At 44.3% G+C, this 16,770-nt stretch overlaps 2 protein-coding genes across 2 annotated transcripts in view; one reads left to right on the forward strand and one right to left on the reverse strand.

Moving 5' to 3' along the window:
* The window catches only part of LOC107189579 (arrestin homolog), a 32,010-nt gene extending 18,056 nt beyond the window's left edge, over positions 1–13,954 (forward strand). The window contains exons 6-10 of the mRNA XM_015578140.1: positions 8,147–8,294; positions 9,327–9,533; positions 9,719–9,882; positions 12,912–13,193; positions 13,661–13,954. Of these exons, the coding sequence (XP_015433626.1) occupies positions 8,147–8,294; positions 9,327–9,533; positions 9,719–9,882; positions 12,912–13,193; positions 13,661–13,954 (1,095 nt within the window). The remainder of the gene's footprint in view (positions 1–8,146; positions 8,295–9,326; positions 9,534–9,718; positions 9,883–12,911; positions 13,194–13,660) is intronic.
* LOC107189609 (sex-regulated protein janus-A-like) overlaps positions 1–15,479 on the reverse strand; it is a 54,998-nt gene extending 39,519 nt beyond the window's left edge. The window contains exons 1-2 of the mRNA XM_015578174.1: positions 15,378–15,479; positions 15,004–15,177 (exon numbers count right to left, since the gene is read on the reverse strand). Of these exons, the coding sequence (XP_015433660.1) occupies positions 15,004–15,177; positions 15,378–15,441 (238 nt within the window). The 5' untranslated portion in view covers positions 15,442–15,479. The remainder of the gene's footprint in view (positions 1–15,003; positions 15,178–15,377) is intronic.
* Between the last annotated feature and the right edge of the window lie 1,291 nt (positions 15,480–16,770).

The following is a 16,770-nucleotide window of genomic DNA, read 5'->3' on the forward strand; positions in this document are numbered from 1 at the left end:
CGGACAGGCTGTGTATAGGGTGTTGATAAAAATGGGGGACAGTCTTCTACAGGGTGGATTCTACGTGACAAACTAGGACAAAAATCAAGAATGAGGGAATTGGGTTCGAGGCTTCGTTTCCCAATTATTTATTATTGAAAATACGCTCGAAATACTTGAACATTCGATTCCCAAATGATGCACGAGATCGATCGATGACACAAAGTTAATTAATGAAATAAAATAAAACGAATAAAGGCAATTAGAGAAACAGTTAAAGAACACGTATCTCGATTACAATATAATCCGTCGTGTGAGACGTATTTCGAGCGTATTTTCAACGACAAATAACTATGGAAACGTAGACACGAGCGCAATTTAATCATTCTTGATGTTCGTCCTATGTGTCGTGTACGATTCACCTTGCGGAAAGTGTCCCATATTTTTATTAACACTCTACGATGAGGGGATTTTGTGGTAATTGAAACGTATGGAGAGAGAGAGCACTTTCCTTAAATCCTTCTTCGGTAACGGAAGGAGAAGCGGTCAGATCGAGCCTGGCCTAGAGGCGAAAGCCATCAGGAGCTGCGACGGAACGAACACCGGGGTCTCGAGAACGAGCAACATAAATAGGAGGACGAACGAGAAACGAGTCTCCGTAGGCGAGCATGTCGTAAACTGTTGCGCTCCTTCAGCCACGGATGATATGAATGGGATCGAAAAGAAACGGTAGAGAAAAGAGAAGTTAATCCTTCCGCAGGGCATAGAGGAAATAAGAAACGAAGAACGGAGAACTGGAAGACATAATTTCATATTTTCCGATTGAAATTCGAATTAAATAATATCTCCGTATTGTAATCAGCGTAAAAATCAGAAGCGAAAAGTACAGTTATTACTCTCGAGGGAATTTTCGAGAAATTATCCCAATAGTACAATAATTTTTACAACCAGTATCACTTAGGATAATTTCCCTAAGAGGTCACGAAATGCACCGTGAATCCTCAACAGTAATAAACCGTAAAACGCCCACAGAATAAACTAGAAACCTTTCGAATTTCCAGAAACTTCAAACGTCCCGAGGCTCAAAATTCAATTCTAGACTTTCAGACACGTTTCATTCGGTGAGAAAAAAAAAACACTAAAACGAAACCTGATTTTTCCGGGGCTCGCGCAGGCGTTCTCCCGCCAAGGATCGTAAAGTCAAGGTGAATCGTCCGCGGAGGGGTGGAGGGGACGGTTTGGAGGGGACTAGCTCGCGTCAAACGAGATCTTCGGAGCCGTCAGATCAGCCTTGTGGATTACGAGGGGGTCTCTCGGTACAGCCTTGACATTGAGACCCTGACCTGCAGCCAGGTCGGCCGGCACCACGTGGAAATTATTTATCAGCCACCCCCACCGCCTCCCCCCTTCGCTTTTCCTGATATTCGCCGGTAGCTGCGGTAGGCCTCGCCGCGATACATTATTTCTTCGACGGTTGAATTAAACATGAACCGGCGCGCTCGTCGGTTCGTTCGCAGTGACAAGTTGTTTGAACGCGTCAGGGCTGGATATTATCGAAACGTGTGCGTATACTGGAAACTATTAATCGTAAGAATCGGTGACAGAAAGAAAACAAAATAGATCGCGGAACAGGTGGACGAGAATGTTGGTTGTACACCAGCAGAGAATTGAACTTTGGAAATTATAAATAGAGTCTTATTTGTTGACGGAGAAGCTTGCTTGAGTACAGGCAAAGTGGTTCTCCTACGAGGAGAAAATCTTTAGGCCAAGCGAATGCTCTGAATCATCTCCGATTGTGTGAACTGTGTACAGACCCGTCTCGATTATCGTCCCGAACTCGGGTCCGCGCTGGGACAATAATCCTGTAGGAAGACAAGCAGAGGGGCAACAAAGTATACACTTGAGAAGTTCCACAGCCTCTCCCTTCCAAGTGGTGGGGATAATGCCTCGACAATAATCGTGTAGAATAAGCCAGACGATAATCGAGGAGAGTTTGTAATGATCAAGTAACCTAGGTTAGAGACCATTTTCGACTGTGCGAAAGGTTTTTCCTAAATCGTAATTCAAGGACCAGCGATCTAGAAGATATATATATTTACGAAGAATAATAAAGAAGTTCGCGCAAAAGTGACGTGACAATGAACAGTTCTCCAACAAAGAAAAAAAATAAAACTCATGAATATATCCAGGCAACCGTTCAGAAGTCGAAAGTAAAAAAGAAAAGTCGAGAGAATAAAAGATACATTGACAGACACTGTCAACTCGGATAGATTTCTATCGGCAAACAGACACCGTCGTTTATCATAGTCGAATGTGCCAATTCAGTGTTACTGGGAAAGATTTATCTTCATCAATGGTCGAAGAAAGGAACGATGCACCAAGAAGACACTCCCTCTGTCTACAGTTCCGATGAAGAATCTCGCGGAGCCAACTGTGTATAAAGAATCACGTGTTTTCCGTGTGCTCGACGTCGACACCCGATATTCCAGACTGGCCACGCAATTCCACGAATAGAAAGAAGTATCCATCGGAAGCGAAACGTGATCTCTTCCGACGAAGAACAGCCCCGTGGCACTGATACATTTTACACTCTATCCATGGTTTTTTTCCTCCTTCTTTTCATCGTCGCCGGTTAATATACATCGATACCCGATAGTTGACAGGACGGGATCGTCTTCGTTCTTGAATACCAATCGAAGCTGATCCACGAGAAAACGATTCGTATAACGTTTCGACGCGGAAAGCCCGCAGCGGCGTGACGCAGAACGGTCGGTTCGATCCTGTGCAAGAGCCTGACCCTGGCCCGTATCATCAGCGCCTGTATCCCTGGACAAAGTGTCGGGCTGGTGCACCTACCTCCCCTGGCTAATTTCCCCTTCTCGCGAACACGTCCCGTATCTCGTCCACGATGAATCCACGAGGATTCTCGCTTCTGTGACGATCCAGGAATAACGACAAGGATCGTTCGACGAGCTGCCACTTTGCGAAATATCCCCGCAGATTAATCAGCTCGGTACGAATGTCTTTCGTGGGAAGAACCTTGACTTCTCGACGGGAGGTACCTTGACTTTTCGACGGGAAGGGATGATACGATAAGACACAGTGAGATCGATGACTGTATTACGGAAATTAGAAGGTACTGTAAATTTTTCATGTCTGTGGAACGACCGTTTTCTCAGTGGATTAAATTATTCTAAGGTATTGTAAAGGAGGAAACAGTTGTGGACGTTGAGAATGTTTGAAAATCTGCTGCATACGCGTGCAATTGAATAGGGACTCGGCTGCTGCGTCTGTTCATTGCATTCCGTTTCTACTTATTGCCAGAACGAATACAGGCGTTACAGATGAATCTTCGCAATCGATTTCCTCGAAGACGAAGTCTCAAAGGAAGGAATATTATTCCATATTTTTTCACGTAAAATCGTTACCAGTTGTGGGACACTCTTTATTTAAATTTCGCGAATGGCCGAGCAAGGTTATACCCAGCGAGGATATACTTTAGCCGGGGCAAATGCAGTCCTATCCTATCGAGAGATCTCTCGTGGGGGGGGGGGGGGGGGTGATACGAGTACGAAGATAACTCGAACGTGCACCGTTAAATAATGAATTTACTGAAAGCATCGGTGAGAAGTCTCCAGGTCCAACACGTTTATTGCTCGGAGCATTATATTCACGGGCACAGAGGAATCGAATTAAAGGATCGAAGAACGAAGTCGTTCGACGGAAACGTGACCGTGAATGTCTTCCCTAACCGTTTCACGGTTGAAATATAAAAATGCATCGAACGACGCGAGGCGTATTAACTTCGCGACGGGGAAACTTTCTTCGTTTACTTCCCGCGCTACCAACGTCGCGTTCCCTTGAACCAGGAAGGGGTAAATGTTCCACGAAGCGAGCCGAAGGTCAGCCGACGGTCTTCCATTGACGATTGTTTCCTTGGAATTTCGACGATTCTCGCGAATTAGAGGACGAGAATGGATTACAGTGGTATAAATGAAAAACACGACACGATTTTCTGTAGTGGAAAATTTGTTGATACGTGGAAGGCCACGTATAAAATTTATTAACATAGACGCCCACGATGGCGTTCTATGCTCTGCCAGCTAATATACAGATTTTAATATATTCGAGGTTCAAAACGAAGAATACGAGACGGCAAAGAAAGATGGAGAAGGCGTGATTGAAAGGATCGACACGAGGCTTTCACGGATTCTTTCTATCGCGAGGCATCCCTCTTTGAGGATAGGCGCAACCAGGAGCATCGTTCCGTGTACACGAACAGCTTTGAACCGCTTAAAAAAAAAGAAAAAAAAACGAGACGGAGCAACCTACGAAACTCTCGGAACGGCGGAGAAAGTCTCTTTCGCGGAAGAGAAAATTGTCTCCCGGCCTTTATTGGATCCTCTCGCGACGGGATCACGGTGGATCGTTCGAAATAAAGGAAAACCGTCGACAGTAATTGTCGTCGAGAGGAGAACGTCTTTCTTCGTGTCCCGGCGACGGGGAAGTGAATTGTCATGATACGGGCGACTGGAATGAAATTTCAATTAAGTCGATAGCGAAACGTCGCTGCTGCCATCGTCCTCCACGATCGAAATATCCTCGAGAGAGAAAGAGGATTTTCTCTCATCGGGCCTTGGTAAACAAAAAAAGAAAAACGAAGTTCGACCCTCGATTATGAAACTTCTAATTATGAGACTCCTGGAAGTATCTACTTACAAGTAATTGACTCTATCGTTCGAGCACCCTTAATTAGCGATGCTTTCTGCCCCCGAGAAAAAAACAGAAGACTTCGCAGTCGCCTCTTCGTAAGTATTAAAAGCAGGATACACTTTCGGGAAAATTATTCGAGGGAAAAACTATCGCCTTTAAGGGCGAGAGGGGATGTCTTTCGAGGGCCACGCAAATGGGAGATCATTATGGACAGCTATCCCTTTTAGGAACGTTCATCCATCACCATTTGATTCCGTCTCGAGACCATTCCGGACCGCATCTCGAAAGTCGAATAAAAAGCTCGGGGACAGTACTGTCTTCGTAAAACGACTATGCCCAAGCGGGAGATCCTTGGATCAATCCATAAATTCCGGTTCCTCGTGATCGGTGCTCTCTGAAAGCGTCTAAAACTCGGCGTTTTTAACCAACAAGTCCCGTTTTGCGAACACAACCGGTTGAACATTGAAACGTTTCCAAACTGCCACCGCTTAATTTTTCATTCGCGAAACGTAACAGGGAGGCAATTACGAGGAACTCTGTTGAGATTTATTCGTACTGGACGTATGAATGCGTAAACCGGGGGTGGAAGTGTGGTGTTACAATTAAGTTTAGAACAATTAAGTAACCGTGGTTAATTACATAAGACTCGGGGCAAATCGCTTTGAAAATGAGTGACAAAAAAAACAACACGATTATTTATACCGGAGCTCTCTGTCTTCGTGAAAGATGGACGACAATGTGTTTCTTTGCAAGAACTACTCGCGATGAACGAGGCGGAACGGTTGCACTCGAACGACCGAATGGGGAGGGGATAATGTCGTTTCACAGTGGACTACGAATGCTACGATTTCACGGCGTGTGTGCGTGTTTTCAAAGGGAGCAATGCGACAGACCTGAAAGGCGTTACGTAGCTCATCAATCATGCATACAGCGAAGCTGCTTTAAAGTCGACGGGGGAAGGGAGAAGAAAAAAAAATCGGCGGTCAGACGCGGAATGCTTCCTAGAAGGGAAAAAAAAAAGTGGAGGAAACCGAGCGGATGGGAATCGACCAGGAATCTGTTCGGAAAATGCTTTGACACGAGATAAATGGCTGGAAAATGTGCGAGGACAGCAGTATGGTTTTTTTTAACTCTTTGCGGTCCTACATCGAGTCCAACTTGACGTTCTATTTCGTTTAGGCCAGTCCTGTATCGAGTATATTCTCGATATAGAATTTCACAGTATTATCTAACTTTCACAACAATGCTTTGACAATATTGTATTTGTAACGGGGGGAGATTTTCTTACGCTACACATGTATTGTGATCCAAGAAAAAGATAAGTAAGGTTTTCGTAAGATAAATGGACTGATGGTGATTCGATCGGCAACGATGTTCCAGAAAGGGTTCCAAAAGGGAGTCCAAGACTTAAAGTAAGTACTCACCGAGTGGAGTAAAAAATAGTTCAATCAACATCGTAGGTCCTGAAATATATCCTTCCGATGTGAAAATCAATTTTTCTATTTACGAACGTTCGATGTCGTGTCAGTTCGCGACATATTGAATGTAAACGGCAGAATCGGTTTAAAAGTGCATTGGTTCAAGGTTGCACGACAACACGAGGCAGAGAAAGGAATATCTGAAAATGTATGTCGATCTCTGATCCGAGGGAAGCGAGTTTTGTATTTAAAATGGAAAGAAGACATATCGAACATCTGCGACAAATGTAAAAAAACTAAACTTCCGTATTTCACGTCGAAAGGTTTGATTCCAGGGTCTACGTTGGTCAAACATTTTTCACTCCAATCGATGAGTACTATAAGCACCCAAAATCTTAGAAACTTTGTGAAACATCCTGTATAATTATTTCGGAAAAGCATAAAGATTCTGACGAAGGCACAGCTTGCAAAATGTTTAACTAAACGATAATGATCTTTAATCCGATCGACAAACGATTTTCGTCGCATAAAATCAAGACAGGGAGCCAGCAAGCTACCGGGATATTGATTTTCTCAGTTCCCCAACCCGTTAAGTCCGTTAATTACAAAACCCCGTTCATACTCTAGCGCTTTACAGGAGCGACCGTGTCGACGCGAACCTATGAAACAGCGAAATTGAATAGAACCTACCTCGAAAAGGGTGGGGGGTATGGGGGATACCTATTGAAAGTTTTTCGCCGCGTTACGATTTAGCTGATCGAAACGACCTGTCGTGGATGCAACAAACAAAGCCGCGCCCCGACAATGCACCACACACTCTCCTTTTTTATCCCCTCGCGTAAATACAAGCGGCGTGACGCGCAGAAAATACATGGTTTGTTCCATAATTTCTGTCATAAAATTGTGGAAATAATTTCCCTAATAAAAAAAGCAGAAAAATGCACTTTATACCAGTGCATAGCCTGACCCTTTTCAGGTATACACCCTAACCCCTATAGCTGACGCGTCAGTTTACTGTGAAAAATCGTAAGTGTTGTCTGTCGCAAGAAGTGACTTTTTAAGCAGTGCTTGAAACATAATAATTTTTATCAATTTTGCTTATAGCTGTAATGTATTGTGATTTCATTTACGGAATAAACATTCTTCATAACTATTTCAAGAACCTAAATCGATATCATAACAGTTTTCAAGTCTTGCTTTAACCGATTATTTACTAGAACTTTTCGCGTGGTTCAGATAAAGAAGAGTGTTTCAAAGAAATGTTTTATGAATTTATGAAGATCCAGTCTTACCGTCGAGTGCTTTTCTCGTGGAGTTCGATTAAAACGGTTCCCAGAGACGATAGGTAGTCTCGCCCGTGGAAAATCGAAAGGGTAGTCGCGAACAAAAGTGCCCGCGCAGCTCCTTTTTGCAGCTACCTTTGCCAACGGAAAGAGAGTGTCGAGAGAGATGTTCCTCTGTTTCCCATCGAAAAGGTCAAAGCTCGGTACCTCTCGCGGGATTAACGGTCTTGGAGTTGGGAGACTTTAACCAGGAAAATCCAGGAATGAGTGTGTGTGCACGGAACAGTTTCCATTAGCGTACATCCAACGAAGGACCCGACGCTAATGGTTGTAATTCGGTGTCGGTTGTTCGACGGGAATTTCGAATGAAATCGATCTGTCCTCTAAAGGAACGAACCAATTATCGATTACGACGTACCACGGTTAAGCTTTGCCATCTCTGTGAACGGGGAGGAAACGCGAGTTAATTCCTCGATCTCCGGGGTGTAGGATCAAGCGACCAGGTGTCACGAGTGTGTACCTATCGTTTGAGAATCAGTAGCCGATGAACCGGATTAAAGGCGAAAACGTGTATCCCCCAAGATGTTTGTTTCTCTGAATTGAAACAGCTTCCGACATAAGCATCCCAGACACGATTAATGGACAGACTGGAGAATCGTCGGGCATTATCGACGGAACGATTTGTTCGTAAGACTACGACGATGAACGTGCACGTGGGACTAGTGTATGTCAATGACACAGGGTCCGTTTCAGGAGGCGTTGGTGGCGAGGCTCGGCCCGAACGCACACGCGTTCACGATGGACATCACACCGTTAGCACCACCCTCGGTGCAACTGGTACCAGCGAAGGAGTACAACGGGGCGCCAATCGGGACCAGCTACGACGTCCGTGCTTACATCGGTGAGTGGAAACGTGTACTTGTGTATCCATACCCCTCCGTTCCTACGACGATCGTAACGGAAGCAATCGAGCACCATCGGGATTCTATCCATTATATACGTCCGGAGTGTCTGCTCCAATTAAAACTCCTTTTTTTTGCAATCTCGATCCGTACGACTGTGAATATTCCACCACGATCTCGGGATTGGCCGCGACCGAAAGTAGGGGACGGAAATTGTTTCAGTTCCACATCGATTTTTCGAATTGACTCACCGAAGGAACTTCGGTATCCCGAAAATTTGGAATTTTTGTTTAACTCTGCAGAGTTGTAAGAAACCTTGATAGGAAGCATCGGGTAATTTTTCAGTTTCGCTGATATTCTTTAGGGTTAAACCACCCTGTAAATGATAACGTGTTTTCCTATTTACTGGTATATGTAACTTGAAAACTACAGTAGATATAAAGAAAAATAAAATCGTTGAAAGGTTGTCGGTTAAATAAATAAATAAAAGGAATAAACTAATTTTAGAAGCCATTACATTTTCATCCTAACAATCTTTTAATATCTACTACAGTTTCCAAGATATACAGCGAAATCAAAATAGACACATTAACCTTCAAGGGGTGGTTTCACCCCGAAGAACCGAATATCCCCATAAACGAAAAATTCTTCCATTCCCTACAAATCCGCGCAGTTTAAACAAAAATAAAAAACTTGCAGCGTACGAAAGTTCCCCTGTCAGGGAATGAAAAGCGCGGGACCGCTCTCTGATTGCAGCATTTTGATTCCATTCGCTCCCAATCGGTTCGCGCAGTTACTCGTCCCAATGTTGCTCAGGTTTCCGTGCAACCGTGCGTTTCACGCTCGTTACGATAAATTAAATCCCGTTCTCCATCGACCGCTGGAACCGAGCTGAAACTTTTCGTTTCTGAGAATGACCTCCTGTGGGGAAGGGGGGCGATATAATTTTCGTCGAGTATTCCGTAAATAACGCAGCAGTCCCTCCTGCCCTCGATATCAAATAACACGCTGTGACGACGATTGAAATTCAGCGGAACGAGCGGACGAGAAACTTCACCGGAAAACCACCGTCCGTATGGGGATACGAGTGATACAACGAACCACGAGGCCACCATTGCCGGCCACAACGGTGTACAGTGTGCCAGTGTCCGGCAGTCCGTCCGCCGGCCACCTGGGGGACAAACCGTGTCGAACGACCAGGATCACGTTCGCGGAGAATGAGATCGCCGAGGACGAGGGTAAGCTCGTTATTTCGGAAGCTTTCGAAGCTTCCAACCCCACGATTTTTATCGGTCGATCGAATCGAACCGCGAGCGCCCGTTCTCTTGTCCAAACTCCCCGATAATCGAGTTCCTAAAATTGCGTTTGTTCGCTGAAATCCACGGAAAAACGAGACATCGACGGAGGAACGTGCGATTTTCAGAGAACGCCGGACCACACGCTGCGGTGGAGAAACCGTTTCTGTTCGTCGACGGTCGCGTCGGTCTCGAGGGGAAGCTGGATCGCGCGATCTACGCCCACGGCGACTCGATCGCGGTCCACGTCACGGTCAACAACAACAGCCGAAAATCGGTGAGAAGGATCAAGGTAATGATGCAAATTTTTTTTACAACCCGAATCCAATCCTAATTTTCTGGTATTAATCCCAATTTTACTATATACAGATTACCAAAACGAAGAAAAACAATTTTCCCTTCGACCTTTTTCCACGATCCTTCAAACACTCGACACTGTGCCGTGCCCTTTTTTCTCCCATTCCCTCAAGATCAGTTTCATCGAACCGTGTGCAACAACCTGGACCGACTGGCTTCGTGTTTAATCGATTAATCGCGTCGCACTTCTCACGGTCCCCGTTTCTCCGTCGCGGCATCGCGATATCTATCCCGCGCGACCTGTTTAATTAGCTCGCGACTAATCTCGCCGCCAGATTAAAGTTTAACGAAAGAACGAGTTTGCTGGTGCGTTCGGGACTATGATTACGAATTCATCGCACGGTCTTCTCTGCAGACGCGAAAGGAATACTCGACGAACGTTTTCGTAAACCCGCGGAAATCGGTATAGCCGTCGCGTGAACGTCTCTCGCGAGGACCCACAGCCGTTTTCTCATCGAATTTCCACCGCGTACGGGCCGTTATCGCGGGCATAATCGTCTCCAGAGTGGACGGGGGAGCTCGAATGTCACGGCGATAATACAAAGTGTAACGCAGAAATCGCCAGGGATGAAATCGAGGCCCCGTGGAATAGCTGTCATGAAATAAACATGAATGATGCGCTTCAGTGATTCGAGGCAGACCGTTATCCGGGGAATCACGGTGCTTATGGGTGTCAATAAACGAGGGGAAATTGCACGACGACTGTGTACAAGCTTTGCGTTTCCCTGTATCTGACCACGTAGGTACTCGTACTACTTCGTTCCATACCGCGAAGGGATAAGGGAGTACATTTCCAGCTTTGTTATCCTCGTATCGTTTATAAGATCTAGATGTCACGGGGAAATTGAACTGTGCTATGAGAGGAATAAATATTCTCTAGGGAGTGTGTTTAAATTACTATGTCGCTTTTAGAGAGACTGATTTGTTTAATCAATAATGTGACTTCCATTAGTCTTCATTACTTTCTCCGAACGTTCCATGAGCTCTTGAAACCTAGTTTTGTAGAATATCCCCGTCCAATACGGAGGGGAAATACTCTTGAAGGACGTTGTTGATGTCTTCGTAGACTTTGGAATATTATTCCCATCCATATAATTCCCAAATGATCCGAATTAATTTGGGATTAAATAGAGCTAAATCTAAACTAATACGATGGCCATAATTTTCCAACTGTAATCCATAATTTATTGCCGAGTCATAACGCTCACATAAGGTCGAGCATTACCTTGACAAAAGATTTACTTCTTTTCTGTTGACGAGATATGCACGATTATTTCACCAACAGACACCATTTCAACAACTACCGATTATAACAACCAGTTTTCTCGCTGCACAGATATCAAAATACTTGAGTCAGTGGATCGCCTATAAAACGGGTAACTCCTGGAACAAGCGTTGAAACTAGTGCAACAGGATGAAAACTGGCGAGAATTTCTCGAGGTCATTTTATTCTGGAATGGAATCCCAGGAATTCAAAGCCCTCGGTGCTCCTTTGATATTCCCATTTCAATACGTTCATTCCATATGCACGGTGGATACTAGCAAGAATATACGGTGCCTGTTGCGTCTGACCACGCACGATCCTCTATCACTTGGACCTTGGTCTCTTCATTTACCCTTGGTACTCTTCATTTTTTTTTTTTTTTTTAATTGTTGAAAACGTCTAGCTCTTGCATAGTACTTGAAAGGCGGTACAGTCGATATATTACGCGTGATACTCTAATAAGAAATTAATTATCGAAGACCGATTAACCGCCATTATAATCGTCGACGTTCAAGTAACGAACAATCGAACGAAGCCTGGTAAACGTGTCGCGTAAGGGACACGAAATTTCCACGTGGACACGATGGAAATTACCGCAGAAGTTTCGCCATAGCGGTGGAACCCCTTCGAAACAAACATAATCGCTTTTATTAGCGAGCGGAGAGCCCCGAGAAGCGCGACTGTATACGCAAAGTGGGGAGGGCATTAAGCCGGAACAAAATTACATTCGTGGAACACGTGGCGCGGAACTCTCGCCTAATCCGTACACCGCGAGTCTTTCGACGAGAAGCTGCCGGAAATGTTGCGGTTTAAATTCGACCAAACCGACTCACACTAACGTTAATACGGAAACGTCCTGAACCTATACGCTCTGCGATTTCGTGAAAGGATCGGAAAACAGTATACACAAAGCCCCATACATTTTCCCTCGTTAAAGGTGACCTCAAACTGCCGAGGGTTAAGCATTGCAGGAAAAAGAATTCCGTCCGCGTTTCATAATGACCTCGACAAAATAATAATGAACACAAAGAACACCGTACGGATACTATCCCGAGATCTCCGCCAGGTTCTTTTCCGTTCTCGCCTATCTCCACGGTGTTTCGTTCCCGTAAACTTGAACGGTCCTTTAAACCAGGGATTAAATTAGTCGGATAGAAATCGTTTCCGGGCGAATTGAAAAATCCTCCGGCGTGAATTACCACAGTGAAAAGACTCGCCGGGAGAGTCTGGGAAAGTGCTGTAATTTCAGCCAAAGAATTCCTTTAAGAGGAAAGGAAACGGCTGATGGAGGGAAAGGGTGAAGAGGGTATGAAAAGGGGCGCGACGTTCGAGTTTCACTCGCGGCGACAGAAAGGACACAGGTTGTACAAAGCGGTCGCGAGCGCTTTCGCGTCGATTGCCTTTGCGGGCACGGTTCATTAGCGAGCCTGGTGAGCATTGTTTGAAAACGGGAACGGACGCGGGGCTTGATACGGTGGTCGTGTGTGTCTGGCTTGCACGAGTTTCGAATACATACGGATATGTATACACGTCCGCCCGTTAACTTTGCCCCTCCGACAGTTCGCCGAACAGAACAGACGACGACGAAAGCCCGACGATCGCGTTTGTTCCCTTGAAACTCGGTGGTACACTACCGCCGACCCCCTGTCGGCCCACTCGTCTTGAAACGGAACTTTAATCTTTCCCCCGTGTCCGAACAGGTGTTCATCGTGCAACACGTGGACGTGTGCATGTTCAGTAACGGGAAATTCAAGAACGTGGTGGCGATGCTTTCGTCGCAGGAGGGCTGCCCGATAGGGCCGGGAACCACCATGAAACGTAACTACACTCTGAGGCCCATCAAAGGCTCGACGAAGAACTGGATCGCTTTGGAAGACAGTTACGCGAGGGCCGGCGCCACTCTTGCCTCGACGGTCGTTTGCCCGGGAAACGGGCCAGAGGAACGAAACGTTTTCGCGATATACGTCTCGTACTATGTGAAGGTAATACGGTTCGACGTGGTTGAGGGTAGTTTGTGCTCCTTTCTCTAGACCGGTGTAACTAATGTCGGAGCCGTTATCGTAAAACCGACACCGGAGACTTTTGCTTCCATTCGCCGGTTTTTATGTATGTTTCGAGAATCAAGAGTGTGCTTGAGAATATTCTACTCGATTTGTTTTGGTAAATCTCTCACTCGATTTAAGCTCGACTTGAATTTACATTCGAGTCGAGACAATACGAGGATTGTTAACACTTTACTGGCAGGAGGGTTCTTGTGTTTGCAAATATACAACTTCAGGTGTTCTAAAAATATTTAGAAACTACTACTTAACTTACTATTCTAGTTTTTATTTAAGATGGACATACTACTACGTCAACCAAACTTAGCATTTGTTCTTGAAAAGACGTACTACTACGATCGAATCACGATCCTCTGACTCGTTTCGATTTACGCCTCGATTTCCCCCAGGTGAAGCTACTAATCTCGGCGATGGGTGGGGAAGTGTCTCTGAAGCTGCCGTTCACGTTAACTCACAGCAACACGGACTCCGATTTGGTTGGCTTTCCATCGCCGATGAAGGAACCCGCGAAAGTTCTCGGAAAGTCCAGCGAGGAGGTCATTGAGTGTTCCGAGAAACAGGAGGAAAACAACGGGCACAAATACAAGGGTTGCAAACTGGAACCCATTAAAGAGAAATCGAAGGAGTTAAGGGACGTCGACGTGGATCTGATAGAACACTGCGAGGAAGGTGACAGCACCTGAGGGCAGCTGCAAACGACCACCGACGCGACACGATCGTCAACAAAAAACAACAGCGGGACGAGGAACGTTAAGAACTCGAACCACAAGAATTGCAAATTGGGATTCAATATACAGAGGGCTTGGTGCTGCTTCAGGAGAGCCTCTTAGTAAAGGACTCGGTTCCGAGATGATAATCCCACTTCGAATTCGTAGTCTGTGCCGAACGATTGGGGCAAATTTTATCGGAAAACGGTCTGCTCGGCAAAGAAGCCTCGGATTTGTGAATCGCGTGAATGGAAAGGAAACTAATGGAAATGAACCGAATGATCTGGTGATTGTTGTGTCTCGTAGACACTGGAGATTTTTATTGGCGAGGGGTTGAAAACAAAATCTATGTACAGCTTCCTCTTCTTGTATTCTGAAGGAATGGGAAAATCATTGAAACTTTATTCTTTATAAAAATGTGTATTTATGGATAACTATGTAACGAACGTTTCCACTTTTGCCAATGAAAGCTCACTACAAACTCGTGCAGTTCCTACTCACGGCATTCCATTTTAGGCGGAAAGTACCTCGTATCTCTAGGCTTGGTTTTTTTTTTGTCTTGAAATGAATGTATTATTGAATGTGTAACAGAAGTAAACGCTACATAAGTCATTGTACCTTGTAGAATAAGACAGTCCAAAGGTATCTTTTATCTTAACGAATGTCTGAATCTTGTACATGCAAAATTGTACAGACTATACCTTTATCATTGTAAATAGTAAATTACTTTAATATAATGGTATAAGAGTATGTGTGAAACATTTGCCTAATGTTGCGAAGCTTCTAAATGATTTACTATTAAACAGGATTTTTGTGTAAGATATAAGGTGAAATTCGAATGTTTTTCTTTCGAATTGAAACCTGCAAGTAAACGTGTACCCTGATTCAAAGATATTTCTCCCTGCAGCCTATCGATGAGTCCAAATATAAATGCGTGTAAAATTGATTTACACAAAACTGCAAAAATTTTTAGTAACATGTTCGCCAAATAAATACAAGACTGGATATATAACATAATGACTCACCGTGCCACTGTGCCCTGGCATACCCCCTAACAATGGACTTGCTTGCATTGCTACTTTCGTCTTGCACATTAATTAAAATATATTTGAATCTTCCATGACCATCGATATCCACATCAGGCACTTTGTCTAAAGACTGAGACATTATGGCGAAACGTCTACTGTTCGAAAGAATCGCTGAAAAACACAATATTAAAGGATATTTTAATTGCATTATTGTTTCAACGTAACCTATAATTATTAGAGGGATTTTCCCTGATAATATTTCCCTGACAAAGTTTATTGAAAAAATGTTCGCAGTGGCAGATTAACTAGCATTTAAACATTTTAAAACCCTATAAACAAGGAGCTGTTAGTTAGTAAATTTCAATAAATACCCTTTAAGATTGAGTGCCGGCCAGTCAGTGATCCAACTCCAAAATTCTGGATAGTTGCCGTCATATGGAATCCACGATAGATGGCCTTATACTACTTATATCGATACGGTAAAACAAGATAACCGGTCCAGCAGAAATTCGTGTCTGTATATTTTACCAGAGAGGAAATCTGTTGTTCCCGGGCAAGTGCTGCATGAAGCGGCTAATTCCGGCATAATAGTAGGAATCTACCCGTTTTGGTTGCACGCTGCCAACATATACAAGAACCCATCCGACTGCACAGTTGCACATCAGTAAACGCTCGATAATTTCCTATTCGTTAATTGATTACTGAGAACGTCCCTCGCTCGCACGTATTGAGCACACACGTGCGCGTACCTTTCTCTGTCGTCCAGCACGTCCAGGGGATGGAAAAAGAATCGTTTGTGTAGAAGAGGTTCAGTTCCGGTACGAGAACCGATTAGCAACCTCATCGTGGTGAGACCCGGGCAATCGGTATAGTCATCGGTAAAGTATTACCACAGACGAGATATAAGAATAGACCTAACATGCAATGTAATTTTCTGTTCCATGCTTCGAGGGCGTCAGAAAACCCCTTACCATTTTAGTGTCAATACCCGACGTTACTTGCCTTACATATGTATATTTGTAACAGATAAATTCAGAATAGATGTAGTTTCATAAATAGTTTTTCAAATCTACATGTGGGAGAATATATACACCACTTTTATTAACATTTACATATTTATAATTTATATGAGAGTATGAATAGTTTTACTGCCTATTGTAAGAATCTTAATACGCACGAACAATTACTTTCTGGCAATTGGTAAATTTGTACATATGAATTTACTTACACGTTATTTACTTACAAAAATTTTATTTATTGCGAGTAATTAAATAATGAACGTATGTTAATATCTAGCTGCTACATTTTCCTGAAAATTAGTGTCAAAGAATGCAGCAACTGGTCAGATTAGTTTCGTAAATAAATCGAAACCCTGTATCGACACATTGTTTTTTAGGCTATCAAATATCACACGGAGTCTTTTAGGAAGTAGTAAAATCTTTTATTCAAATTCAATGAAATACTTTCAGGTACCCAGTTTAGAGCTATGAAATTAGAATGTTCAAGAAAAGGTAAAGAAGTTTCATATTATTCTCATTCATTACAATTTCCCTTGCGGGAATGCCTTACCGTAAGAGCCATCTCGTGGCCGCGGGATTCCGGGAATCGGGTGACGTCACGGCGTGCGAGCGAGAGCGGTAGAGCGAGCCGCGGTATCGGTGCTCTCCGTCGGTGTTGACGGGTGCCGAGGAATTTCGGTGGTCTATGGGAGGGAGGTGTGCGAGCGAGAGAGTACGGTAGAGCGTGCCGAGTATCGGTGCTCTC

The sequence above is a fragment of the Dufourea novaeangliae genome, unplaced genomic scaffold (genome assembly GCF_001272555.1).
Source record: "Dufourea novaeangliae isolate 0120121106 unplaced genomic scaffold, ASM127255v1 scaffold165, whole genome shotgun sequence".
Lineage (NCBI taxonomy): Eukaryota > Metazoa > Arthropoda > Insecta > Hymenoptera > Halictidae > Dufourea > Dufourea novaeangliae.